Below are 25,344 nucleotides of genomic sequence, written 5' to 3'. Positions count from 1 at the left end.
GCGGCTGGGGACTTGCCCTTCCGAAGCAGAGGGAGCCCCTTGCCTGGCTCCCGCCTCCCCGAAAGGATCTAAGCACTTGCTTCCTCCACGCCAGAAGCCTGAGAGCCACAGGGAGAAGAAATAACGAGAACTGGATACGGTTGGGTTTCTGGTTTTTTAAGTGACTTCGATATATTAACACAGAGCTGTTCTACCACAACAAACAGAAGCACGTTACAAGACGGACTCTGGGGATGAGCTGACACTGCTATGTACGCGCCAGAGGCGCTGGCCTGAGCCGCCGGACCCAGCCTGCGGCATGGTCCCCGGCCCTCGCCCCTCAGCTCCTGGGCTGGGAAGCGTTCTTGTGTATATGTGTGTGTCTTTTTTTTTGTACAAAATCTGCACGCAGAGCACCCCAGGCCTGGGGAAGGATGGCCCGGACCAAATACAACACAGAAGAAAAAAAAAATAGAAATACAGCGATTCAAGTACTGGCTTCTCTGAAGAAAGGAGGAAAAAAATCACATTTGTGTGTGTCATTTATTTCAGTTGCGCTGGGAGAAGAGAACGCGGTTTCTCTCCCGGCCTCCTCCTCCTTGCTGGGTAGAACTAACTAAAACACCAATTTCTCAACACTGAACCCTCCCAAATCTCGCAAGAGTTTTCCTTCTCCCTTTCTCTTTTTTTCCTTTTTAAGCCGATTGGCTTTTCTCTATCTTGCTCATTCCTTTTCTTTTTCGTGCTGTCTCCCGCCTGCGTCGGGGTATTTTTGTGGGTTTTTTGTTTTTCCCTTGGCTGTGCCGAGGCAGCAGGCTGCGGCAGGGTTTAGGATTGCTCCTTGTCGGTTTTTTCTTTATTCATCTTTTTCATCTTCATCCTCCGGTTCTGAAACCAGATTTTGACCTGCCGCTCGGTGAGGTTGAGAACCCGGGCCACCTCGTACCGACGGTCCCTGGTTAAATACATGTTGAAGAGAAACTCCTTCTCCAGTTCCAGCGTCTGATACTTGGTGTAGGGGCAGCGCTTCTTCCTTGTGGAGCGGGCGTGAATCCAGTTGGCCACGGGGTTGCCTGGAGGGCCAAACACAGGCAGGGGTCAGTGGAGCCCCTTTCCAGTCCAGGACGCCTGGCAACACCCCCCCAGCCTCAGCCAGGCTCCCCAAACCCAATAATTGAACCTGAATTTGGGCATGTTTTGCTTGAGGAATTTCCCCCCTTACTCCTTTTGCGTTCTCCCCCCTCCTCATCTTCCCCCTCCTCGGTTTCCAGCACCTAAAACGATAGGAAATCGAAGCTATCAAAGCCTCTACAGTCTGGTCCTCAGCTTCAAGAGTAGTAATTCGAGAATATCCCCATAAAAAGTCCAAATTCCCAACCGTTTCATAGGCCCATAAACGCTTCTCTCTCTTGTTTTTTATTTTTATAGCGAGGTCTCTCTCCTCCCCACTTCCCTCCTCCTCTGCCCCCTCCCATCTTCCCAGCCCATGACCAAGTCCTGAAATTTCAGCAGTTCTGCTTCCTGACCCTGAGAGTCCCCAAGCCCCTCACTACCCTCTCCAGCGCCCCATCTCCGCTCTCTCAGAATTCAACCCTGCTGAGGCGAATTCTCAGAGTGATGCTGGGATGGGAAAAGCCTTTCTCCTCTCCCCAAGGAGCTGCTGGCCTTGGGGACAGGCTCCCCTGTATCTTAGCTTCCCTGTTTGGCTTCCAGTGCCCCCTCCTCCTGCCAGCCCCAGGACAGGCTCTGTAGGAGCCAAGCCTCCAATTTCAGGTTTATGGGAGTAGCTGAGGGCAAGGAGGGAAGCCTTCAGAGGGGTATAATTAGGTCCTGGCCCCTTATGGGGCTGCAGGAAAGGATTTCCTGCAACCCCCTCCTGGGACTCCCCCAGACACTTCCTCACACCCAGGGGCTGCACCCCTTCCCCTGCTATTTCCCCTTCTTTCCTCTTTCTCTGGACCTGCAGCTCTCACCTGTCCCCCCACCCCACCTCACCCTGCCTTTCTTTGCAATACTCAGAAGGCTCCTGTTTCCCTGATTGGCGTGTGTGTGTGTGTGTGTGTGTGTGTGTGTGTGTGTGTGTGTGTGTGTGTGTGTGTGTGTGTGTGTGTGTGTGTGGTGTGTGTGTGTGTACAATTCTCTAATCTGGGGAGATACCGCTTCCCGCTCCCCACTCCTCCTCCCTGACCCCCATTCCCACCCCTCTCTCCTGCAGACACTGAGAAGAGGGCTCTCAAGTTTAAGGAGACTGGGACCCCACTTCTCTCCCCCAACTCTGGAAGTCCTGATCTCTCCAAGTTCCTAGGCTGGGAAAGCCCCCAGACCCCTCACCCAGGCTTCCTGGGGGAGAAGCCCATGGACCCTCTGTTTTATGAATCTCTAGTGGAGTGAGGACCCCTACACTGCCTGGGAGGTAGGGGGTGGCTTTTCTCCTTGGGGTTATTTCCTCTCTGCCCCCAGTGTCCTCCCCATCTCTCCCCCATCCCACCCCAAACCATAAAATGAACCTTGCCCCCACCCCATCCCCTGGCCCTGTCTGCATTTCTTCGAAAGTTGCGACTGAGCCAAAAAGCCTGGGTCGGGGTGTGTGTGGGCGGGGGTCTCATCAAAGCCAGCTCCTGGGAGAGGAGCCCCCTTCAGCCTTCTCCCAACCTGGCTCCCTGGGCGCCCTTCTCAGACCTTCCTGCCCCTGAAAGCTCCCCAAGGTAATTCGCTTTTATTGAGTCCTCACCCCCTCGCCTTCGCCCCTCTCCCGCGCTCCCTGCGCCGCTCGGAGGGGCTGTAATCCGGCTCCCCCCGCCCGGCCTCCCCTCCCCTCCCGCGCGGGTTGTAAAGGAAAATTGCTCCCAACTTACTGGGGTCCAGGTCGGCCTTCTCCTCTTTGTGCTTGCTGCCGGCGAGGGCGTCCGCCTCGGGCGAGGGCAGGGTCTGCGGGGCGCGGTCGCGCAGTTCCCCGGGCGAGCCGTACATGTAGTCCGGGTAGCTGCGGCCGTCGCCCGGGCCGCAGTCGGCGCGGCGCCCGGGGTAGGCGTCCGGCTTGAGGGCGTAGTGACGACCCCCGGCCGGGAAGCTGGGGAAGGAGACGGCGCCGGACAGCGGCTCGAGCCAAGTCCGCATGTAGCGCGTGTCGGCGCCGAGGTGGGGCTGGGGGCCGTACGGGTGGTAGACCACGGACGACTGCGAGGGCACGGGCGCCCACGACGTGCTGAACACGGCCGGCTTGGGCGCGAAGCTACAGGACGGAAAATCGCTACAGTCCGGCACCAAACCGCTGGGTCTGGCGGCGGCGGGGTGAGCCCCCGTGGCCGGAAACCTGGACGCTAGGAGGTCTTCATTGTCGTGAGAGATGAGCGAGTCCACGTAATAGTTACTGATGGGGCCCGTCGCCGACATCGTAACAGGGTTTTACATACATAAGATTATTGTATGAACTGTATATGTACTTTTTATCTGCTCACAGAACAATCAAGGCAGGTAATTATTTTTCCAGCCTTTTCCCCGCAGCTCATTGGCTCCCCGGCCCCCACGTGATCGTATTTACCCAAAAATACGGCGCGGATCAATGCGCAGGGGCTTTTTTCCTGGCTTTTTTTTTTTTTTTTTTAACCTTCTCCCACCCTCTTCTCTCTGCTGATCCCCGCGACCTGCGTTTTCCTGGGGGTTCGCAACTCTGGACCCAAGGACCCGGCCACCCCCTCAGGACAAGTCGCATGTCAGCAGAGAAGCCCCTGGCTCGTGTCCACCCCTAAGCAGATGGCCTCCGCCCCCACCCCCGGGAGGATTTCTTGATGGGGTGCAAGTGCCACTCCCCGAAGCCAGGGTTTCCGGAACCCCGGGGCCGAGCTGGGTGCGGGAGCCCCGCAGGGGCGGAGAGGCCGGCCGAGGTAGGTGGAGGAACTATTTCTTGACGTAATCCGTCTCTGTCGGCCCCGACGCTCCCGCAGTCTCTGCGCAAGCCGAGATCAGCGATTGTCAGTTCCGAACGTGGATTTTAAAAATACGTTTTTAAACAGTGTGTATGTATGTATTTCTTTCAGGAGCAGCAGCAGCGAGGGAGGGAGAGTGGGAGGGGACTGGGGAAGCTGGGGTGGAGGGAGGGAAGGAGGGGAAGGGGAGCGTCCTTCTGCCACTGGCCAACTCAGCCCCCCAAATTTGGGGCAGAGGAAGTTTGGGGAAGGTGGTCCGCGGGTGGGAGGGGTAGGACCTCGGGACCTCGTACACCTTTGCCACCAGAAGTCCTCGCTTGGCTTTGGCACAGATATGCAAACGCCTTTATTTTAAATTTATTGTCTGTATCTATTTATCTTTCTTTGCCAGCCTGAAGAAGTGGAGGAGAGACCTACACAGCTTCAGTGGGGTGTCCCCATCCCGTCTTCCTGCTCGCCCTCCTTTGCCCCCAACTCCACCTCTGAGACATCCTGCCCTCCCCCGCCCCCCAAAAAGAAGTCACTCCAGGGCTCTGTCTGCAGAGAGCCAGGGTGAGAGCGGGCAAGGCGAGAGAGCGACCTCGGTCGTGGGCAAGTAGCTTGTTTTTACGTCCTTCAATAAAAATTTTATGAGGATCATTTGATTGTTCATAAATGTGTCTTTCATTAAATAAAATTGTAGGCTGTTTTTGGAACGGGAAAAAAGCTACAGAGGAATGGGAGAAAGCAATTTCTTTGGAGTCAGACACAGGAATTCTGGAGGGGTAGTGTGATTGTAGGGAAGATCACACAACTTGGATTCCTCCCCCCAATAAGTTGGTCGCTACCCTCCTCCTTGAATCTGGGGTTCATTGCCCAGCCCTCTGCTTTCCATCACACTGTCCCATGGTGGTTTAGCAAAAGTGGGCTTTAGGCAAGCAGGAAATTCTCAGTGTGGGTGCAAGAGAGGGGGCAGGGAAGTTGGCTGGGGGCGGGGGAGAAGAGCAGGTGATGTCCCCAGAGACAGATGTACCCTAGGCAGGGCAGAGTGAGTTTGAAGGAGGGGTACAATTTCAGGGTCAGCAGGGAAGAGTCCAGTTTGCGCTAGAGGAAATAGGCAGGAGCTGAGGCTAAGACACAGGCTCTGAGGCAGCAGGGAAGGATGAGTTTTCCCAGATCCGAGACGCCTGCCCTTCTTTCCCCTCTTGTCCCCAGGAAGGGACCAAATGCCAGGGGTGGGGGGCAGAGGCTGCTTCCCCCCCACCGCACATCTCTGTCGAGCTGTCTCCTCTGGGGAGGAGAAGGGCTAGAGAGAGGTGTCCCAGAGAGTGTAATATGTGTGTTTGGGGTGGGGGGAAGTTGAGGGGGAAGGATAGATCTGCAGCTCAAAGCACTGACCCCAGCCTGCCAGGCCCCCTCCCCAGTCCCTACTTACCCCACCACCACCACCCCGGTTATGTCCTTTTCGGTCTAGCAGGGCTGGGATTTCAACGCATGGGGGGGCGCGTGACGTGAGAAGTACCCGGCTGGGGAGAGACGACCCGGGACCTCAGCTTCTTTACCCTCGGCTCTGATTATGTTCTCCTGCCCCGGCCTGGACTGGTCTGGGAAATCCAAATTACACCAAGAAACAACATACCTCTTTGGCCTTGATGGAGTCGGGTTAGCTGTCAATCAAAAATTCTCCCTCACTATTTCAAGGAAAAGACAGGAGATTCCTGTTCCCCTGCCGAGGCTTCCTCCAGATCCCCAGAGCCATCAGCACCTCCCCCAGCCCAGGCGGCTGGGGACCCTGCCTGGCTCTGGGGTGACTGCTGGCAATGCTGAGCAGAGCTGTGTAGCCGTCAGAGGGCCTGGGGCCAGACTGCGACCAAGGGGACATCAGAGGACAGAGCCCGAGACAGCCTGAGACAACAAGATTGAAGCCCGGCGCCAGGCCCATAGAGAGGAAGGGAGGAAGGAAGGAGGGAAGGAAAAAAGAAAACGGATTAGAATAAAAGAAAGAAAGGGGAGAATTACAGAAAAGAGGGGAGGCAGGATGAAAAGAGGGGGAGAGCAGGGAAAGGAAGGCGTGTAGAGAGCGAGCCGGAGGAAGGGCGGTGACAGGAAGGCAGGACGGGGTAGGGCGCGGGCTGGCCGGGCAGCCGTGGCATTGTGCAGCCCGCTGGCTGGCCGGGCCTTTGCCGCAGGACCGGCTCCGGGCGCGGCGGCCACTTCTGTCTGGACACAAAGGAGGAAGAGGCCTTCTCTCCTGCCTCTCCCGGGCGACCTGCTGAGGTGGGTACATCAGGCCTCTGGGATATAGAACCCTATCTCGGCCTAGGCAGCCGCCCAGGCAGCTGGGAGCTGAGCCACGGACTCGTCAAGGAGCAAAGAAGACATGAGGAAGGAGAAGGTTTCACACCCGCTCCTTCTCTGCGTCTTCGCCAGGGAACAGAGCCCATCTGTCCCAACCTCAGTCTTCTTAGAAGAAAGATGCCCCTACAGCCCCTCTCCTGTGGGCCTCTACTATTTGGGAGAGACCCCAGACATACTGGCTGTAAACAGATGCCCCTTTCTCTGCTACCCACTTCGGTCACCGCCTTCTTTTCAACTCCTGAGCAGCCTGCCCACCCAGCAGAGGCAGCAGCAGTGGGGCAGCCTGGATCAGCAGGCCCACGTACTCTGCAGCCGTCAAATTCCCTGTCAAACCGAGGGGAGATTGCCACCTTCATTTCGGAGAGTGAACTCAGACCCTCCTCACTCAGGCACAGACACAGCTGTGGATCAGGAAGCAGGCCTCGCCCACAGCCCCCTCCCCACCAATGCCCCATTTTGCCTAGGCCTTGCTGAGAGAGGCAGCCAGGAGGAGGGGGGCTGGAAGAGCCTGGGAGTCCCTGAGTTCACCAGGCCACCAGGCCGAGGTCCCTCGGGTTCCACAACTGCATGTGGGTCGTGCCCCCCTTCTCTGCATTTGGAGATGGGGTGGCAGGTCAGGGGTCCGAAGCAGACCTTCAGGCTCCCCCCAAATCCACGCTTGGAGGTGTCGGGGCACAAAGGAGGTGGGATCACCAAGCAGGAGGAGTTTGTCTTCCCAGGTTCAGTTGCGCCTGCTGAATCTCCTGCCCGGTTCCCAGCCTCCCTCTCACCCACACCACTCCCTTCAATTTTCCTCATCACCGATGGGGAACCCAAGGGACTGGAGGCCACTGGGAGTCCCTGTTGGGGACGGGCGGGGGGACCCCAACCTTAGCTAGCAGCTGTGCATCCACTCTAGTTCTTAGAGCTCTCTTCTGACCCCAAAAGACGGCACTGGGCACAGGAGAGGCCCCTAAGGGGGCGGAGCACCCTTACTGCATCACCTCAGACCTGGACAGCTGGGACCACAATCAAGCTAGCACCACCGTGGGAAGGACAGACAGACAGAAAGACAGGCAGGTTAGCCTCATCCCCTCCCCTTGCCCTGCACCTCCCTTTTAGTGATTTAAATTCCCTCCGGTTCAATCCACACCAACAAATTCGGATTAAATTTAAAACAGGCTTTTCCCGGTCCCCCAGTGGGTCATCCCCGAGCCCGAAGGCAGGGCGCCCGCTCCCGGCTCGTCAGCGCGGAGGAGGCTGTGTGTACTCCATTTGCTTTCATTTTCCTTCTCCCCCTGAAATGGGCTCAGTTCACCTCTCCGCTGCCCTCTCCTCCTCCCCGCCCCCTCCTTGGTTCCCCTCTACTTTCCCCCCTTTTCTCTCCTGATCCCTCTTTGTTGGGAAAAACACACCCACACACACAACTCCTCCTAGCTCAGGCCTGCGCTGGAAGCAGAAACTGAATTCTCCTGGCCTGCGGCGAGGAGACCAGCGTCCTGCACCCACCCCAGGTGGGTACCCGGGATCCCTACACACTAGGAGTCCAGCCGCTAAACCCAGCAGGAGTGAAACCCCCAGGGGCTGTGAACGTGGCTCTCTCAACGCCACAGCCTACATTCCCACCAGCCCCCTGCCCAGCCGCCCCACAGCAAACGGGGCTATTTCCAGCTCTCCCAGCCCGGTCCGGTTTCCCCGCCTGGGGAGTGGCTGGAGGGGGAGCGGCCCCAGAGCTAGGGGTGCTCTGCGCTTGGAGCCCCCGTGGCCTTGGGCGCCTGGTTACCCGATCTTTGTGGGATGTGTGTGTCGCAAGGAAATTTGCAGTGACTTTGGAGCCCAGACTGAGGAAGCCGAGGTGGCAAAAGGAGAAACAATAAGTGTCCGAAGTACAATTAAGGGGCCAGAGCCGCTAGTCTCTCCCCCGCCTTCCCTGCCAGGCTAGGAGCTGTCTGGCCTCAAACCTCAGGGCAAGCCGCGAACCTGGAGCCAGAAACTCAGCCCATGGTGGAGGGAACCAGAGGATCCGGCAGCCAGAAAGCAGGAGGAACGCTCCCTCCAACTTGGGCACGCACCAAGCAGCTCCGCTGAGTTGCAGAGAATCCAGTGAATGAAAGTGTACATTCCGACAAATTTGCCCGATTTTTTCCAGCCTTTGGAAGGACAGCCTAGGGTTTGGCACGTCTCAGACGGACGGACAGACAGGCAGCCAGGCAAACCGCATCTCCGGAGGCAGACAGACTCACAACATGAGTGTGAGCCTGAAATCGAATACAGGTTCAACATTCCCCAGGCCTCTGTGCCAGGCCGGGTGAGCGCCGATCTCCCTACCTTCTCTCCCCTCCAGGGCGTTGGGCAGAGACCCGGAAGCCTCGGTCCCTCTGGCTTGGTCCAATCCCGCCTCGGGAAGCGCCTTCGTTACCTGCTCCTCGGCTCCCCACGGCCACAGATGCAGGGAAGCCGCCTCCGCCGGGGGAGGGAAGCCCCGGCCACCGCAGCCGCCGCTGCCCGCCCTTCTTCCCTCCCTCCCTCTTCCTCGCCCTCCCTCCCTCTCTCCCTCCCTCGCGCTCTGCCGCTCGCGGGGCCCTCCCGCGGGCAACCTGTTCTGGACCAAATCCAGGTAGCTCCGAAAGAGACAAGAAAGAAAGGACCTCTTACGTGGAAAAGAAAGAAAGAAAGACCTTTAACTACATTTATTTTTCACGCTCTGACCCTTGGTGGGCCTCAGTTCAGACGTCCTGGGCCCGGCCCTGCAGCTGCAGAGGTGTGCGGGGCCTGCCGCCTCGCCCACGCTGGCCGCCGCGCCCCGCGCGCTGTGCGCTGCACACTCTGGGCCGCCGCCCGCGCAGCCCAAACACCAAACAGACCTCAAGGTCCTTACTACAGACTCAACCTCCGGTTGCCCGCCTCGCCGCTGGCCTCTGCCCAGGAGCCCGCTCCGCTCCGTCTGCGGCCAAAGTCCACACACAATCCACCTTGTTCGTGCTCTCGCGCCCGGCCGGACACCCTAGCCAAAGCGCCCACTGGCCACCCTCGGGCCGCGGCCTTGCCCGGGGCTGCAAACCTCCTCCCCTGCACGGGACCCACACAAAGCCCAGTGTCCTGACGCTCCCACCTGCAGCCCCCTGTCCCTGGCCCCGCTGCCCTTCACCTGTTCCCGAGAAGGGCTGCATCTCCGAGCGAGCCGAGGCAGGCCGGTGGGCCCGGGCGGAGGGTGCTGGGGAGCCCAGGTCCCAGGGAGGCCACAGAGGCTCGGCCGGCTAGGCCGGAGCCCCCGCAGGCAGGCGAGAGATCTCAGAGACCAAGGCTCTCCTTGGTGAGCTCTTGCCTTTTCCTCCTTCTCCTGCGAGTCTTAAACACTCACACGCCGAGAGTTCAGCTCTATAAATCCTGCTCCTCTTTCCCATATCATAATTAAAAAAAAACAGTAGGGGAGGTTTTAACTTTTATTGCGATTTCTGGAGTTGGGCTGCGGAGCATATATTACGTTTACGCTTATGCACTCTCGGCGGGGAGGGTCCTTTAAGAAATAAAAATCCATCTTAATATCCGCAGACGAGAGATAATTTTTTCCCTCCTCTTCACGCTGTTTCTTTTGAAGACTCCCTTCCAGCGAAGAGAATAAATAATCACCATTGCCTTAGCCATGATCCACGGCCCCAGGGCCCCTTGGTGGACTCTGGCCACCAGACTGGCCCTCACCTTGGCCCTGTGAGAATGTACCCCATTCCCCAGGATATGGGGGGCCACCCACCCCATAAGCCCACCAGCTCTGAAACAGATATTGGGGCAGAGAGACCCAAAGCACAGAAGTCGTTCATTGGTGAATTTCGGCCCATCAGGGATGCCGTCTCCAAGCCAGGCACTCCTGAGCACCCAGCCCCTGCCTGGGACTCCCTTCACTCCAGCTGGCCCCGGGCTTCTGACAGCCTGAAAACTCAGAGACTGCTAGGGGCTCCCAAACTGGGGAAGCCCTTGCCTGCCTTGTACCAGGTGGCCTTCCTCTCTGAAAACCTCCCCATTTCCCCTGGAGCCATAGGGCGATTTGAGCACTTCCTTCCAAGGGAAGAGATTTTTTTCCCCTACCAAGGGCTGGGGGACAGACAGAAAGACAGACTGACAATTTCAGCTGGGGAGAAGGAAGGCCCTATTCCCATTTCCTCCTCTAGTCTCCATTGGGTCTCTTCGTACACGAGAGAGAGAAAGATACACGAGTGTGCTCAAAAATATATACAGGGGATCTGAGAGAGCCTGGAGGAGATAGAGATATAGAACCAGAGAACCACACTCATCCAAGGTTATACATAAGCCCCCAGCAGTCAACTGTGTGAATACAGAACTCCATGTATATATTGTGTTCCGGGGACATGATTTTGTTCCCTTGTCTGAAAGTCTATAATGTTTTAATAATCATAATAATTCCAAAGTAAGAGAACCAAGAACCTGGCTTTCTCTTTCCCAGTCTCTCTGAGAACGGGGGTGTATCTCCCCATTCTCCCTGGTCCTCCCCAGTTTTCTCTGAAGGCAGCGAAACCTCGCTGGAGAGCCCTCTCTCTAGTAACCAGGACCAGAATTGAGCAACCAGAGGGGCCAAGGAGGCGAAGAAGCTTTGCAAAGTTGCACACTGCTTGGATTCTCCCTAACCCAGGCCCTCCCCTCCTCCCCCTGGCATCAGCCGACAACCTCCCCAGCAATATGGTGATGGTGGGCGCTGGCAGCCTCCCTTCACCCAGACATTTCCACACAGTGCAAAGACAAGCAGCTGCCTGACAGGCACAGACACAACACACCAAGGCCTACGGGCAACAGACAGCTAGAAAGAGACCAGAGCCAGATTCCTGCCCTGATGTTTCCCAGTAGGGTAGGTGTGGGGGGGGTTCTACTTGGACTGGATGGCTTTCCTCCAGCCTACTAACACCCTAAATGTGCCCTTCTCCTGGCGACGGAGATACAGAAGGGGAAGGCGAGGTGGCTGAGCTGCTGGTCAGAGTTCCCCAACTCTTAGGACCCCAGGCACCCCACTTTTCTAAGGAGAAGCTCCAGCCCCAGCCGACTGGAGGCAGATTTTTTTCCTTGGAGGTGGAAGGTAGGAGAAGCTAACTCTTCCAGAGACCCCTTTCTCTTTCTGTGGTCTTTTCTCTCTTAATCATCCTGCCCCACCCTGCTACCCAACTGAGCTGGCCCGCCAGGCCACCTCTTACTCAAATTCCTGAATTTCCTTGGAATTGGTTAGACCTTCTTTGTCTGTCTCCATCAGCTGGGCCCAGGAAACAATAGCTCCAGGAAAAACTCCTCTCCCTCAATCACGGGGATGGGGACAGGCTGAGGAGTGGAAAGGGTAAAGCGGGGTTCTCCAGACTTGTGGTGTAGCCCCACTCACAGCTAGCCCGCCTCAGCCTGTACCCACTTTGCCTTATCTAGGAGGGGCGCTGGGGGCAGTCCCACCGGGGAGGGTAGGAGCGGGGTAGGTGGGTTGGGGCCCTCGACGATAACCGACTGATGTAACTCAGACAGTTTCTTGTTGCCGAGTTCAAAACTCAATCCCAACAACATGAAACTACCTAAGCCACAGATCAGCTGAGCGAACAGGGCGGGAGATTCAGCTTTGCATCTATCAGGAGAAGGGAAGGGGGTTGGGGAAGGAAGAAATTCAGTCCCATCCCCCTTTCCGCCCTCACGACCTCCCTAAGGACGAGAGAGTAGACTTTGGGTGGCTGGGTGGGTAGGGGATCTGCCTGCCCCGTCAGCTGCTAGTCTAAACAAACCGCTCAGAGAGACTCTGGTGAAATGGGACCTCCAGCTGCCAAACCCCCGCCCCGCCCCCAGCACCGCAGCGGAGCAACCCCCCTGCCTCTGGCCCTGGCCCTGGGGGAAACTGGAGTGTCCTTCCACTCTCCAGCTGGGTCCCCTGTCTTGCCCTTCTGGCTCTCCTGTGCTCTCCTCCTAGATTCCCTCTGATCTTCTCCGTCTCTCAGCTGGACTCCGGCTTCCCTTCGTCTATGTGTGGCCGAACCACTCCAGAGCCTCTTCCGATCAGGCCACTTGCCTGGCAAAGCCCCACGGCCGGGCAGAGTGGGGACCGAGAGCCTGGCTAAGGCTCACATCCAAATCAGCAGAAAGCAGGAAGACCTAAGCTTCAAGCTCCAACACTCTCTAGCCCACCCTCCCTCCGCTTCCCCCAGCAGACGGCCAGAATGAGAGACGTCTAGACCCATGTGTCGAACTCAAGGAGACCCTAAGCGACCGAGTAAAGAAAGAAGCCCAAAACCACCAATTTACTCCTTTGACCGCTGAACCCCACGGCAACGGGGCTGGGGACGGGGAGCTCACGGCCACTGCCCTCCACCGCGAGCCGCCACAAGGCAAGCCTGGGCTCTCAGCAAGCGCGGATGCATGAAACACCTTCCACCCTGCTCTGCCCACTGCGCGCTGGGCACCTGGGGACGCCGCTATTCCCCACTCCAGCGCCAAGAGAAGAACAAGAAACCGCTTCTCTTACCTTGTCGCTGCCTCGTCGTCGTCCTCCTCCTCTTGCCGCTGCCCGTGCTTCTGCTGCTGCTGTCGGGGGGGGGGGGTGGCTGAGCTCCTTGCCCCCCTCCGGCGGTTAAGTTTATTCCTTTCCTCGGATAGGTGGGGGGCTCTTGGGGTTCCCCCGAGCAGCGGTGGGGTGCGCCTGGCCCAGCACCCCAGGCAATCAGATCCGTCTGCTCCTCAAGATTGCAGTTTGCTCTCTGCCTCTTTCCCTCCTCCAGTCACCTTTAAATGCATCTTTTACTACAGCGCCACATTATATTTGCAGATCATAAAATCCACCTCGCGCACCAAGACCGTCCTGACATTACTGTTTTATGACCTTGACTTATTGTGGTCACCTGGATAATATTTAAATCAACGTTATGGTCTCTCACTTACATTAAACCCGCCAAGAGACGTTCTAGAAAGGCTCTAGGAGATGAGTCAAACACAAAACACACACATCCACACACTCAGCCCCTTTGGGGGGAGGGTGTCGCTAAAAAAAACACTAAAAACAAAAAACCACCCATTTGAGGATCATGATTCTGGAAATTTATTAGGATTTTTTTCTCCATTAAGGAAGCTACATGCAAAAGATACAACGTACAGAATATCTTTAAATAACACAACTCCCAGACAGGGACAGGGCGATATTTGGGGGAGGGGCACTCTGTCTTTGCTTCACTATGTTCTATTTTAAATTAAAAAATTTTTTTTTGCTCCTCTGGATGGATTTTCTGAGATGGCAGTGCATGGGGGATGTGCGGGTGCTGGGAGAATGGGAGAAAAGCAGAAAGCAGTACAAATACGAGACTTCAAGCAGATTCTCAGAACGATTGGGAGGTGAAGACACAGAGAGGGTTTGGTGCAGGCGCTGGACGCTATGACAACACACAAACACTAGCCGAACTTTCCAAAAACGTCTATTATTCTAAGGAGGAAATGCAGCAAGGAAGGAGCGATTCTGACTGTGCTCTTCGAGATTACAGACCTTCTCTGGTTGATTTTTTTTCCTCTTTTTTCCCCCTATAATCGGGTGGATTCGACCTTAACTTTGCCTGGAGAACGGGATGCTATGTGTGAGTGCGTGGGTGAGTGAGGGGTTGACACACACACCAGCCACACTCCCACCCTCGTCTATGCGGGCACACCACACCCCACAACCCAGCACCCCGTTTCTCCTGCTTTAGGTGGACACATCTTCGCAGCAAGAACCATAGGTCCCTTGAAAGGAGTGTCTGAGGTCTTTGCCTTTTTTGCAGGCGTGTTGCATTTATACTCAGGGAGGAAAAAATATATATACCACCAGGCACAAAGGGAGGAGGGGCGGGGAAAGGAGGGAACGGGGGGGGGGGAAGAGGGTGAGTGGGAGGGGAGACCCCTCGCTCAGGTGAAATTAAAATTGGAGGTCAGTTCCCGGATTCGATTCTCTCGGTTCATTTTCTTGAGTTTCATTCTGCGATTTTGAAACCAGATTTTGACTTGTCTGTCTGTAAGGTTAATGGTCTTGCTAATCTCCAGGCGGCGCTCTCGTGTCAAATACATATTGAACAGAAATTCTTTCTCCAATTCCAGCGTCTGGTGTTTAGTATAGGGACACCTCTTCTTCCTTCCGCTCTTTGCTGTCAGCCAATTTCCTGTGGTGTTTTCTGCCTTTATCTCCTCTGTTAAAAATAACATTATTTACATAAGTATCCCTCGAAGAGGCAACCCTTGCAGCACTGCAGCCTTGGCCAGCTTGCAGTGGGGGCAGCTGAGGGAGCACAGGGGAGCTGTTCTCGCCCCACAGGCCTGGCTGGTGGGGTCCTCCTGGCCTCAAGGCTCTTAGAATTTCTTTGGGGTCTAGACTTACAGGGGAGAAAGAAAGAAAGTACTTGCCTCCAACGCGTCTATTAAATTTAATCACCCAATCCACCTTGACCTAGCATGTTCTGAGAACTCCTGCTCTCCCTCAGCTAGCTGACCCTGGTGTGCCCTCTAAGCCTCACCAGACCCCGCCTCCTCTCTGTTCCTTTCCAGCTCTGTAAAAATCCAACCAGAAGGAAAAAGTGTTTTCCAGGCCTCAGACCCGGTGGCAGAGGCCACCTCGCTGCCCAGAGCAATTTCCAGAGAGCTTTGACCCCATTCAACGCAGTGGAGGGATGTCGCCCCAGACTCTGCAGCCAGAGGCCATTGCAGCCGTCTCTGCACCAGATCCCCAGCCCTGGCTCCCACCTGAAGGGTCACAGAGTGACTCTACCCCATTGGATCTCCCATTGCCAGCTTTTCCTATCCCGGCCATTTCCCCCAGGAGTAACCGCGGCAGGGAGCTTGTGCAGGCAGCGGAGGTCAGGGGCAACAGCTATGGGGCATGCTGAGTAGTCCTCAGTCAACTGCCCTGGCCAGAGACCTAAGGTCAAGGGAGAGAGATCCTGAGAAAATGCAGCCTCCTGGAAATCTCCTGCCTAGTCTATGTAGGTATGTATGCACGCATGTTCACGTGTATTTCTGCAGAGATACACACTCCTACACATATGTACACACACAGGGATATGTACACATGTGTCTATTTATATCAGGAGATGCTATAAGTGTGGTGTGCATTTCCCTTTCCCTTATCTACAGCTTCTCCCCCCCGCCCCCGGCACAAATTCTTGCTGAAATGAACCAGCCTTGCTCCTCAAGCAGCAGAAGAGACCTTGGCCATCTTTTCTAGGGAAAAACCCAGAGTCCAGAGACCCGAGAGGGACACCCAGCAAAGGACTCTGCTGATGGCTCTGTGCTCTATCTCCCCTTCTATGCCAAATGAAACTGCCAGGTTCCTGGATCTTAGCTTGATGGGGAGTGGGGTGGGGGCCCTAGGGGAACCAGGAGGCATCAGAAAATGCAGACTTGAGGCTGCAGTTTAAAACACTTTAATGTCCTTAATTCTGTTCCCACCTCTGCACCTGCAGCCTTCTGCCAAATTTTTTAAAGGCTCTCCACATCTAACTCTGTGCCATTTACTTTTTATTGGGGTTGTTGGGGTCTGGGGGAAGGGGAGAAATTACAAATGGGGAGTCTGGCCCAAAGCCCTCTTGCCTCTGGCCTGGTGGAGGCACCAAAATGAGGGGGGCAGGCAAGAAGGGAGCAGGCAGAGTCAGAGGGATTAGTTGGGGTGGGAGGGTTTAGATGGTATGGGGATGGCAGGGGAGAAAGGGGAGCCTACCAGAATGGGGGCAGTTTGAGCTAGGAGGTAGGCTTGTTAAACTTGACTTTGCTTTTGGTGGGGCTAGAACGCAGCTTTTCCTACCCTAAATCTGCACCCCAACCAAGCTCGGGGTATGGGGAGATGGTACAAAATTAAACTTTTGGGCTGCACACGTGCCACCAGCAAGGCTTCGTGGGTATGCGTGCCTCTCTCCCCCTCCCCCTCATGAACACACCCGTGCCCACCTTCTGGCTAGGGTCTCCATGGGCTGATTTGCCAAGGCCACCTTTGATTTGCAGAGGATACCCAAGAGGACGAGGGTCTGCCCTCACCCGCCAAAAGAGTGCGTGTGCATGTATGAGAGGGCATGCGTGAGTGTGTGTGTGACACAGGTCGCCTCCGGGCATACGTGTGGACCGCATCCATATACAAAGCGCCATAAGACCCAGGCCGCCCCCACTCTGCTCAGTTTTCACTGTTTCATCTGCCTCTGCACCCAAAGAGCCCTTCTTACGCACAGCCTCCAGTAGCCAGTGCTGTGGGGAGCAGGTTTATCCCCTGCCCGTCCCCCCCGCCCCACCAGTCGGGCCTTTTCTGATGCTTTTTGCTCCAACTTTTCAGGGTAAGTCCCCTCAGCCTCCCTCCACTGCTCCCGTTTCCTCCACATTTTCTCCAGGTGTCAGAGATGGGTCCTGAGGGCCCCCAGTACCTGCAGCAGAAATGAATCTTGAACCCCGAGCTTGAACTCTGGCTAGGCTTTCCCTCGCCACCAAAATTACAATAAAATCCAACTAAAGCCTCACTCCCTTTCAGGAGAAAACCGCTTACCATGCACACAGAAATTTCCCAACCACTCATTTGTAAGCTGCTTTTGGAAACCAACGGGAACAATTTTTTAAACGTTAACTATAAAAAAAAGGAAACAAAATTTCAAAGGGGAGACAAAAAACTTACAACATTCCAAATGCCCTGTTCCAACGCCATACGCAGCCTGGGCGTCTGGGGGAGGGAGGGACGTGGAGGGCAGCCCTTCACCTCCACCTCTTCCGGCCCCAGCACCGCTGCCAGAGGCCCCCCGGCCGAGCCAAAAACCGCAGGGGCCCAAGCCACACGCACAAATCAGACCCACAAACAACAAATCGCGCCTCGCAGGAAACAATTTTCAACTGGGAAAACGCAGTAAAGCGAAATCCCCCTTCTCCCAAGTCTGTCCTAGCCCCTGGCCCAAGATCGCCATTTTAAGCTTTTTGCATGCTTCTGACCTGAGCGGGGGTGGGGGGGTGGTGGGGGAGTGTGGTGGGGGGGGGCATCAGCTTCCCAGGACACGAACGCAGAGCAAGCAAACCAAAGCCAGCACGCGCCCGGGATCGGTCCCCCGCCCTGGGCAACACAAGACGCTGCAGGCTGCCCGCCGTGCGCACCACCCCGGCCTCGGCGCCCACAGCCGCTGCCGCCGGCACCTCCACTTCGCCGCTTACCTTCCCTAGCCAAACGAGGCGCCACCAGCCTGGCGCTCAGCAGGCACGAGTCCCAAGCCGGGGTCGCATTCCCAAGACCGTCCAGGCCCTCCTCGGCCCAACCCTCTCCCTGCCCCTGCCCCGGCCACGAAGACCAAGTGCCCGAGCGTCCCACCCGGGCCACGGCCCAGGAGGCCTTACCTTTCGCTTCGTTATCCGAGGTGTCTGGGCTGGAGTCGGCGGTTTTGGCCCGATCCTTTTCGCTCTCCAAGGGGCTGCCCTTTGGGCCCGCCAGGCTCTGCTCGGTCTTGATCTCATTGGGGCTGGGGGTCTGGCTGTCGGACTTGGGTGTCTCAGGGAAACTCACTTTACCCCGGAGCTGGGGAGACTCCAGATGTTCGGCGCGCGGGTTGAGACTGGCCCGCTGCTCGAAAGGGGCTTCGAAGTCGTTGGCCCCGGCACAGTGGGGCGGCTTGTCCAGCGCGGAGTAGCTCGGGCTGGCGCGGTAGTAGCTGGGCACCGGCACCTCGTGCTCCCCGAGGCAGGACTCCTGCAGGGGGTGGGAGTAGAGAGCTGCCTCGGGGCCACTTTTCGCCCGCTTCTCTGCGCTGTACATGCAGCAGACATTCTCCTCCTTGACACTAGGTGGGTAGGAGCAGGAGGATAGCGGCCTGCCAACAGGTTGTTCCAGGCGGTAGGCGGCTTTGGGGTCGCCCCAGGAGTCCAGCTGCGAGAGGTAGGACGGGTAGGTGTTGAGGGCGAGGTTGGGGCTGCTGCCCTCGTCCCTCTTGGAGAGCGAGGGCGCGAGCCCGCAGCCCCTCATCACCCCGCAGTTGAAGTCACTCCCAGATTGCATATACATGCCTGCGCTCCGGCTATAGCGCTCTCCTCCGCCAGGCGCAACCAAGGGCTCCGCGTACGAGTTCGGAGTTACATTGCGAGGGCATGTCATTTTCAGAGAGAGGGGTTTTTAAGGAGCAATACTACTGCGGAGGAGCTGACATCTTTTTTTTTCCCCATCCGGGAGGGGGGGCGGTTGGAGGGGCGGGAGGGAAAAGAAGGGGAGGGGGGGAAATATCAGCTCCATAATTATCCGCGCATTCGGCCCTCACCATGTGACGGCTAGACCAATGGGATTTGAAAATGGCCTTGATGATTCAGACGGCCGTGACGTCAGCGGGGTCAAGTTGTCTGCAGGCGGAGCGCGCACCGTGGAGTAACAGCGCCACCTAGCAGCCGCCTCGAGGTAGGGGCGCCGGAGCCCTTCCCCGCGAACAAAGGAAGGGCCCCCGCGGCGACTGGGGCAGGAGCAGGGTGGAGGGGGATGAGGGGGTTCTAGGGAGGATGGGGTTTGTTTACCCGGGAAGCAGCCTGTAACTCTTGGGGAGAGGGGAGCGGAGAGGGGGGAAAATGCGGGACAGAGTGAGAGAGCGAGGCAACTCGGGGCTCAAAACAGTCACATTCAAACTAAAAGGTCAAGACACGATTCAGGTACTTCTTCCCCTCCTCACCTCCTCTTTTCCTCGCCTTGGCCCCCGCCCCCACTTCTTCCCCTGGGATGGGAGTGGGGTGAGGTTTGGGGGAGGGATCCTGCGGGCAGAGAAAGGGAGAGGAAAAAGTTAAGGAATCCCAAACGGAACTAAAGTTTCTCCTCTCCTGCGTCCTCTTTCGTCGGTCTCGGCCCTTGGGGCTGGGAGCTCAGCTCGGGACCTCCCGTCACGGAAGTTGGTTGAGTTGCAAGTTCCCCGTGGGGATTGACGGGGAATCTCCAGTGTCTGGGGCAGGCCAGGGAGGAGGTCAAGATGACTTCAGGGCTGCTTGGGAGAGGGGGATTCCGAGGGGACTGAGGGGTCGCGGGAGGAGGAAGCCGGCAACCAAAGGCACCGGCTCCCCGACCAGGGAGTGCGGCCTGGACCTGGCTGGGTGGGCGGCTCCTGGGCTATCAACTCAGGGGCAGGAAGGCTTTGGCCTTGGAGCCGGTTCGGCTGCTTTGCTCCAGGCCCTGGCGGCCCTGGCTTTCCAGTTGACCTTGCCCCCACGAAAACAGGGAGCATTCCCAGAGAGAAAGAGGGAACCCTCGGGGCCTCGGGCGGTTTGGGGGAGTCACGTATCAACCGGGAAACCAGGGCAACGGACGCGACAAAATGCGACCCAGAGAAGTGTCCTTCAACAGAGCGATTTTTTTAAGAAAGGGAAGCGAGAAATAAGGGACAAGGTATGTTTCAAATAGTTCTTTCCGTTTCTTCATCGCCTTTCTCACAAAGCGAACTTAACTCTCCACCCTTTCCTCAGGAAACGGAATCTGGAGTATAACTTGTCTTTCCGGTCGCCCCACATTTTCCCCTGGACCGAGCCATGGGTTTCGACTTTCCGAAGGGCTGGAGCCTGGCCGGGAAAAGACCAGTGCTCCAAGACGCCCTGGAGCGGAGGAGTGAGAAGGCTGGATCGCTTCTAGGGAGGCCCAAGCCCGCGGCTGCTAGAAGACGACTTCGGAAAGAAATCCTCCGAAATCTGTCATCCAGAGGGCGAGAGAAAAGGCGCAGGGGTCCCCGAACCCCGGGAAAACTGGAAGAGAATGTTTAATGTGTGACTTGCTGGCAGGCCAGCCAGGGGAGATTTGAAATGCTTTCGTGTTTTCATTTACAGAGGTCGCCATGGGCTCGGCACAAGGGGTTGGCCCCGGCAAGGTTAGCCCGTTTAGGCCCCAGATGAGACTTGGGACGGCCCCGGTGGCAGTCAATCCAGGGAGCCATTTGTCCCACCCCGCGGGAAACGCAGACACTTTATGGCCACTCTGTTTGTATTATCTGCGTAAGTCTTTCCCCACCAGTTTGATCGAAACTGTTCGCTTTTACGAGGACCCAACGAAAATTCCCCGTCATATTTATCAGCCGAGGATAAAAATTTAGTATGGGAACTGATATTTCCTCATTTATGGGGCGATGAAATTAAAGACCAAAGCAATTGAGAATTATATGGCTTTGGGGGTGTTCCCTCCCCCCTCTTTCACATCTCCTTTATTTTCCTGCCTGGTGTCCCTGTCCCTGGAGTTTGGCATCCCAGTCTCCTGCCCTTGCCCCCCATCTTGGGGTCTGCTGGGCCCTCTCCCCCAGACCCAGGTGCCGCTCGACCACCTCAGCTTCTCCTGGTCTTTCTCTCTGTGTTAGTAGCTGGGGGCCGGGACAGCACTCCCTGAGCCTCTCTGCCCAGGCCAGGCTGGGATCGGGTGGGGCTGCGGAAGGTTTCCAAGAGCCTCGAAGTGGAAGGGTCTGGGCCCAGCCTGGGAGGGGGTGAGGGAGGCGGCAGAGTGAAGGAGACAAACTCCAGATAACCTCTCAAAAACGTCAAGCCCCACGGCTTAACCTGGGGAATCAGCGGTAGAGAAGCAGAGTCACTCGGCTTTGAGACCTGTCTCCGCTACCAGCCTGACCCCCATCCCAAACTCACTCCTTACCTCAGCCCTGGGTGGGGATGGAGTCGCTTTCAGAATCCTTGCCATTATTAATGGAAATAATCCCCCTGGGAGAAGGAGCCTCGCGCCTCTACTCCCATCTCCTCACAAGAACGAATAGTGTTTAAAGTTGAAATAATTAGAAGTATGATAAACATGGCCCATTAATGAAAAAAGAAATCAAATTCATCAGCCTAAGTGGGACCCCCGGTGGGACAAATGTTTGCCTTTAATTACGCAGGAAAAACACAAACCTGGAGCTGTTAAACAAGAACCGGAAGACGCCGACTTGAATAACTTGTTGGGTTTTTGCAAACTTGGGATTCTGCGCCAGTGGAGACGAAAGGAAGGAAGACGTGAGGGTGAGGACGGAGAGAGGGGAGCATTCATGCGGATTTGGGAAAGTACAGTCAGGTGTGGGTCCCAGCCCTGCCCCCTTGGGCTCCGTCTTTCCCGAGGCCACGAGCAAAGGCTGTTTCCATCCTATTGTCCGGGCCTGGTGTTCAAAGGCACTCAGGCTGCCACAGCCATCCCACTTGCTGCCTGCCGCCACTGCAGGGCGCCTACCGGCTAAGCCCCACCGGGCCAAGACCCTCAGGTCTGCACCCCAAGGGAACCGATTGGGGTCCAGAAGAAATCTGTGTTGCTAAAATCACCCTGTTAAGCCATTTCCCCAACTTTCCAGGAGTGCTGCATCTATGCCTGACTCCCTGGGGCTCCCTGTTCTTGCCTCAACTTGGGGGATGTGAAAATCCAGGGGCTTCAGGCCAGATCGGCTCAGGCTGCACCTACCTTTTGACCAACCTCTCTACCCCGAGAGCTCTGGTCCCCGTGCCCTTCTTCCCGGTACCTAGACCCTGGAAGTGCAGCAGGGATGAGCAGCTGGGCCTCCTGCCGCCCGTCGGACTGTGACCAAGGGAGAGGTGAAGGGTGTTCCTCACAGACTTCAGGGTGGTCAGCGGGTTCCAGACAGCAGGCTGAGGACTGGGGCGCTAGGGGTCCCCATGTGAAAACAGAAGAAGGAAAATCTAGTGCTCAATGAACAGAAAGGAACCTCGGCTGCTTTCCAGGCTCTAGCCCTCAAAGCACCCCAGAGGCACCCTGATTTCTCCAAGGAAAATTAGTGGAGCTTCCCCACAAGGCTAAGGACATCATCTAGGAAATTCTAAAGGTGAGGTGAAAAGAAGGAAGAGTGTCTTTCCCTTTGGGATAAAATAATAAAATAATTATACAGTGTGTGTGTGTGTGTGTGTGTGTGTGTTTTGAAATCTCAAGTGAAATGGAAAACAAAATCACACCAGTGGTTGAAATTGCAAGGTTTTCCCCTCTTGTTTTGGAGGCCCAAATAAATCATTCTCTTCTCAAAACTTGAAGGAAAGATTTGCTTTCTTTTTCTTCGCTAACACCGGGCTCTACTTCGGCTGAATTGGGAGCAGAAAAATCCCAGGCAAAAGACAGAATGCACCGAAGCCCCCCAAACGGATTTTCAAACAGGTACAAGAGGAAGGTGGGAGGCTGAGGACGCTTGGAGGGGCCTCTGGTCTACCCCGGATCTCACTGCCACCCTGGCGGCAGCCTGGCCATCAGAGTCGCTCTCACATCTGGACGTTGTGCACGTTTGCACCCAGATGCTATGGAGGTTACCACCTAGACCCGTATCTGACTTGGAGCTTGATTGTATGTACACGGCCACAGATATTCACTTTTACCCAAAAATGTACTCCCTAGGATCCCGGCATCCCGAAGAAGTCTGATAGCCAGCACAACCGCTTTCTTGCCCTGCCGAAGCCAACCAGTTATTTAACTTTGCCTCCTGAATTGAAACCAGACAGTAAACACATCCAGTAGAAGCTTTGGGAGGAGGACGGGTGGGGTGATGTCTTTGGCGGGCGGGATGGGGTGGGGGAAGCCTTGCTCCCCATATTATGGTTTGCGCCCAAGTTGCCCAGTGGGTCGTGTTTCCAGCCGGAGTCAGGGCTGCGGTCTGCCGGCTTACTTCGGAGAAAATCCCACTCCTCCTTTACTGGCTAACTTCCTTTTCGAAGATCTTTGTTTTCCATCTTTGTTTCCCCCCTCTTTCTTTCTTTTTCCATCTTCCTCCTTTCTCTTTATTTCTTTCTCTTTTTCTCTGCAATTCATTTGTTTCCTTCTCTTTTTCTGATTCTTTCTCTTTCTTGTGTTCCTTAGTTCTCTCTTCTTTCTTTCTTTGTTATACAATTTATTCTTTACTCTTTTCTTTCCTCCTAAATGCTTTCCTTCCCCTTGACTTTCTCCCCTAGGTCTTCTTGTTTTTCTCTGTTGTGCTGGGCACCCTGAGGGGGAGAGCACGAGGCTCAGTAGCATCCCTTCCCAGCCCCACTGCTCAAGCTTGGAGTTGACCTTCGCCCGCCTTCAGCCTTAACTCCACTCCTCACAAGGCGAAGTGTAGGGCTGTCAGCCGCTGGCGGCCAGGGCTCAGCAGTCACTATCAGAGGGAAGGAAAAGCAGGCGCTGGGGCACATCCTGACCAACTCCGCTGCCTCCCTGAAGTGCCCAGGTCCAGGGCTTAGGTATCCTCAAGTCCATCACCCCGAAGAAGCCTCATCCACCAGGTCTGTCTTTGGAGAAGTTGCTCCATCTTTGTCCTGACTTCCAGAGATGAACATTAAAATAGCCCCTGTTTGAGCCCACTTGATACCCCAAGGCTGGAGCTAGGGGAAATGAAGGAGTGGGGTTCTGTCCGTCCCAGGTGAGGGGCAGATCCAAGGGGTCACTCGCAGGCTTAGCAGTCCAAGGCCGCGTCCCTATACAGGCACCTTTGTTCTTCGAGCTCCTGGATTGCAGCCCGCTGGCCTTCCTTCTCTCTCGGTCCTACAATCACTGCAACCTCTGGGCAGGCATTTCTTGTCGTCTTGAATTCTGTCTTTCATCAAACCCTTTGTGGACTTTGCAGGAGGCAGGGTTGCAGGGCTGTGTGTGCAGAGACTCTTCCCAACTTAACGGTCTGAGTCAAGGTTATGGGTCGCCACTTTGTGCAGTGGGTTGAGGGTGTGTGCAGGGTTGTGTGTGTGTGTGTTTGTGTGTGTGTGTGTGTGTGTGTGAGAGAGAGAGAGAGAGAGAGAGAGAAAGAGAGATGCCTACAGGAGAACAAGAGGTTGTGATGGGGAAGACCTGGTCTAATTGACATTGTCCAAACTTTGCGGTTCTGTAAGGGTGTGTCTCAACAGGAGAGCGGCTGGGACTTTCCTAGCAGCCCCCAAAGCTGGATCCAAGGTGGACCTCAGGAAGGATTAATCCCAACCTTTAAGCCTTGTTTTGCCTTAGTCAGAGATACAGCTCCAGACACCCCCCCTCCCACCAGGACCTCAGAACCTCTCTCTCCCCAACCTCCCAGAGACCCTGAGACTTGGTTCCATGGCAAGACCAAAACTTTAAGTTTTTGAAAAAGAGAGGAGGAATCTTGTAAAACTTTTATGCCAAACAAAGTTATAAAAACTTCCCGGGCGTTGCCTTTTCCAAAGGTTTATATGAATAATAAAAAGTGCAGTCGCGTGCACACAGTTCTGGCTGGCTCTGAGCTGGGAGGCTTCAACAAACAGCATTATCCAGCCCTGGGGCAACAGGAAACCCCAGGGGCTGGCCCCTTGGGGGAATATTGGCCCAGAAACGAATTGCCCTACAGATTCCAGAGAGGGGCGGGGAGAGGGAAGGGGTGGCGCCCTTGACTCCCTTGAAGTTCAAAGTTCTTTGTCCTGGTGAGAAAAACCCTCTCTGCCTTCAATCCACTCGAGAAATTATTCCCCAGGTAGTTTCTCTTCCTCCGATTGAGAAACGGCTCCAGGTATCCCCAACTCCATTCACCTTTCAGACACCTAGTCTGTAACTTTCTTCCTTGCCTAAAGCGGAGCCCCCCTTTTTCCCCATCTGGGACACCTAGAACCTGCGGGCTTTCTCTCAGAGGCGCTTGGCTGGGATCTGTGAACCGTCTTCCAAGGCGCCCTCGCATCACCATCCCCCAGCAACCTGGGGGTCTGCGTGACAAAGAAACATCAAACCCACTTCTCCTTTCAAGTCCCCCAGGTTCCCCCTGCACCCCCAAAGCCCATAGTGGGAGGGGGAGGGGCCCAGAGTGCTCTCTCAGCCCACACCACTTAATACCCTTGTAAACTCCCACGTGCGCTATAAACTTGGATTTTTACAACCAACATTCCTCCTTAGCTCCGGGAAACTTTGAACTCGGCCTCGGGTTTATTTACTGGTGGGGGGTGGGATTGGGGGACTGGGAGCTGAGAAAGGCTGGAGGAGAAGAGGGGGGGAAGGAGGTTGCGGGCAAGGGGGTAATGGAGTGGGGGTATGGGGTGTGTTGGGGGAGCCAAGACTGTCCACTGCGGATTTGTTTACTAGTTAGGGCGGAAGCGTTTTCTAACACAGGCCAGATTGGGTCGTTAAGGGCGAAATGAAACTGGGTTTAGAGACGCGGGGTGGGGTGGGGGCACTTTATGGCGGCGTCTAGACGAGGCTCTTTTGTTCCCGGGCAGCGCCACGGCTGGAGGG

The 25,344-nt window shown here is 56.0% G+C and overlaps 2 protein-coding genes across 3 annotated transcripts; both read right to left on the bottom strand.

Annotated features, from left to right (window-relative positions):
* HOXC9 (homeobox C9) lies at positions 1-8,760 on the bottom strand. Its single transcript, XM_022571459.3, has 2 exons — positions 2,835-8,760; positions 1-1,052 (listed from the first exon to the last, which is right to left on the bottom strand). Exons 1-2 carry the CDS (start codon positions 3,370-3,372, stop codon positions 808-810), a joined length of 783 nt encoding a protein of 260 aa, XP_022427167.1. The 5' UTR covers positions 3,373-8,760; the 3' UTR covers positions 1-807.
* Positions 8,761-12,823: 4,063 nt separating this feature from the next.
* Positions 12,824-18,430, bottom strand: HOXC10 (homeobox C10). 2 transcript variants are annotated; one of them, XM_089920809.1, is made up of 4 exons: positions 17,562-18,430; positions 15,032-15,123; position 14,699; positions 12,824-14,398 (listed from the first exon to the last, which is right to left on the bottom strand). In XM_089920809.1, the coding sequence occupies exons 1-4, from the start codon at positions 18,310-18,312 to the stop codon at positions 14,121-14,123; spliced, it is 1,122 nt and encodes a 373-aa protein (XP_089776935.1). In that variant the 5' UTR covers positions 18,313-18,430; the 3' UTR covers positions 12,824-14,120. The 2 variants fall into 2 exon arrangements, with proteins under 2 accessions (XP_089776935.1, XP_022427168.1); XM_022571460.2 differs by lacking the exons at position 14,699; positions 15,032-15,123.
* Positions 18,431-25,344: the final 6,914 nt, after the last annotated feature.

The sequence above is a fragment of the Delphinapterus leucas genome, chromosome 11, assembly GCF_059928025.1.
Source record: "Delphinapterus leucas isolate spDelLeu-1000000601 "Yukka" chromosome 11, BTC_Dleu_Yukka2, whole genome shotgun sequence".
Lineage (NCBI taxonomy): Eukaryota > Metazoa > Chordata > Mammalia > Artiodactyla > Monodontidae > Delphinapterus > Delphinapterus leucas.
The sequence above is the reverse complement of the archived record's forward strand: the minus strand, read 5'-3'. Positions and strand labels throughout refer to the sequence as shown.